Source organism: Poecilia reticulata, linkage group LG9 (genome assembly GCF_000633615.1).
Source record: "Poecilia reticulata strain Guanapo linkage group LG9, Guppy_female_1.0+MT, whole genome shotgun sequence".
In the NCBI taxonomy this organism is placed as follows: Eukaryota; Metazoa; Chordata; class Actinopteri; order Cyprinodontiformes; family Poeciliidae; genus Poecilia; species Poecilia reticulata.
Window position 1 is genome coordinate 9,981,750 of NC_024339.1, and position 2,616 is coordinate 9,984,365.

At 39.2% G+C, this 2,616-nt stretch overlaps 1 protein-coding gene across 2 annotated transcripts in view; it reads right to left on the bottom strand.

Moving 5' to 3' along the window:
• The window catches only part of fras1 (Fraser extracellular matrix complex subunit 1), a 271,118-nt gene that overhangs the window by 100,272 nt on the left and 168,230 nt on the right, over positions 1-2,616 (bottom strand). For both annotated transcript variants that reach the window (XM_017306806.1, XM_008417773.2), the window contains 2 exons: positions 2,040-2,180; positions 154-294 (listed from right to left, as the gene is read on the bottom strand). In XM_017306806.1, the coding sequence (XP_017162295.1) occupies positions 154-294; positions 2,040-2,180 (282 nt within the window). The remainder of the gene's footprint in view (positions 1-153; positions 295-2,039; positions 2,181-2,616) is intronic.

The window sequence follows — 2,616 nt, forward strand, 5'->3', positions numbered from 1 at the left end:
GAAAGTAATTAAATATATTAAAAATACTTTTATATTAAAAAAAACCTATACAGTACAGAACTAAAACTAATTCACAAATCTAAAGTAATTCACTAAAACCATAAAGTAACGCTATATTGCGTTTTAAAAACATTTAAACGTGTTGATTCTTACACTTGCAGACTTGTGATGGGGAATCCAGGTAATAATTTCTGCCACATTGCAGGACACACTGTCCCTGCAGAGTGGCGTAGGGAGGCTGGCATTCCAGACATTTCCCAGGACTGTTGCACTTCACGCAGTGATCGTCACAGCCTGAAACAGACAGACATACGAAAAGAGAAAAACATGTCACTGGATATCCCAAAAAAATCTCAAACTGCACAAATATACATAAATACTCTGTGTGGAAAATATGCAGCAAAACAGATGCAGCCAAGGAGAGGAGATCAGCTGTCTGATGCAAATCTTTAAATAAACTATCTTCACAATGTAAAGATTTTTCCCCATCAAAGTGTCACAAACTCCACATTGAACATCACTGGTCAGGATTCCTTCGCTATAAGAAAAACTGGTTTTTCATCCAGTGTGAAGAGGCACAAAAAGCTGCATTTCAGCCATGCTTAGAGTAAATATTCACAAACTTCAGTTTCTCCCCTGGCAGCATAACTATGGGTTCATCTATTGTATAAAACATGTATGCACCGAATGGTTGTTGATACTATGTGAGCATAGAGTTGAACAGACGTCATTGTATAACCAAAACCTGGAGTCCTCAATACATTCTCCACAGGTCAAAGTCGATCTGTTCTCACATACACGCACAAACCACTATGACTAGGATTGTAGTAATGAGTTGAAAAGTCTTAAAGGCCATGAATCTTGATTTTGACATTTTGGGATTCACTCATTGTATAAATCTAAGCCTAATTTCTTTTAAACGTGACCTATTATGACTCCTTGACCAGGTTAGAACAGGTTGTACAAAACATATTTGTTACATTTAGCTAAGGATACTTCAGTCTTCTCAGTTTTGAGTGTGTTGCTTTAGGGCCTCTGTCACTTCAAATCCAAATAAGCTGCTGCTGTCCTCAATGTTTACACTTCCACGTCAAAATGGCTGAAAACAGATGTGCAATTAAACAACCATACATGTTTGAAAAGCAGAAGTGGAGCCTCATGCACAACCAACAAGAAAGCTGCAAGTGGTTTCTGAATGGTAAGTCAACAACAAAACACTCGTCTCTTCCAGCAGCCGTTAGATGCATTTCCTGTACAAACATGAACAAAACTTTATCAATATTCCACTAATTTAGAAAAAACACAATTTCAAAATTGTGGCATTCTCATTAAATAAGAAACACAATTAAAATCCCATCTGAATAATTTTTAGTCAGTAAATAAATCGCCAAAACAGTTTTTTCGAAATTGCCGTATTTCCATTAACCAAATTCATTTGGTTAATTTCCAAATTTGTGGAAATGTCAAATTGAGCATTTATAAGGTAAATGGAAGCACAGCGGGGACAGCGGTCAAACCAGCTAGATACGCGTGCCGGAACTCCACCTGGGTTGCTAGGTAACGGGCTGGGCTCTGCTGGGGTTGCTAGGTAACAGCGCAGTGCCCTTTGAATGTGACTAAACGAACTGGAGGTTTTTAAAACAGCTCGTTTTCCAGACACCAAAAAACATTAACTTATTGCCAAAGAAGAGCTGAGTGTTTCTGGGCTGTTTTTAGAAGCAGTTGAGACGAAAACAGCTACATTTGCAAGCATATAAATGGGGCAGCTGAAGCCTTTCCAGGTGTTGGGAGATTTAAAAGAATATAATCCCAAAATGGAAACCTTTGGGTCAGATTTTAGCTGCATACTCAACATAATTTCCATTTGTAGTTCAGGTTCCTCCTTTTGGCTGCACTGCCGCTGATTTACTGCTTTAATCATCGCCGGATTATAAAACATTACAGAAGATGAACCTCAGGTGATAACATGATGAAACCAGAGGTGGTTGCATCAGCGGTACATGAGGGAGAGACGCTTATGTGCTGTCTGTGGGACTGACCGAAGCATCCGTCTCCATCCTGATAAGATCCGACGGAGCAGCCCTGGGCGCACACGCCGTCCTGCAGCACGTATCCCTCCATGCACTGCAGGCAGTCGGTTCGCAGAGGGCCTTTACAGGCGTTGCAGCTCCAGTCGCACTCTGGGAACAGCACAGGGGAAACAGAAGAGGAAGTGTTGGGAACATTGGGAAAAAAAGATGATTTAAATTCATTTCTGTTGCTTATCACAAATCACCTGCACATCTGGAGCGCTGGTGGTGTACGAAATAAACCCTGGCAGGAGAATCAAACCCAATAAGAGCTAAACAATCCTCCTTCTGTTAGATTTCAGGTTTGAAATGAAGCGTCACATTGATTCCAGAGAGGAAAGGATGTGATTTTACGGTGAATGAAACTCTAAGCCAAGACACATAATCAGAAATAACAGGTTTTAACGTAGAGATACAATCAGCACACTTTAGTTTTTGCTGAATGTGAAAAAGAAAACTTAGGTATTACTGAACCGCTGGACAAAAAGAAAAAAAAAAAATTATATATATATATATATATATATATATATATTTTTTTTTTATTTAT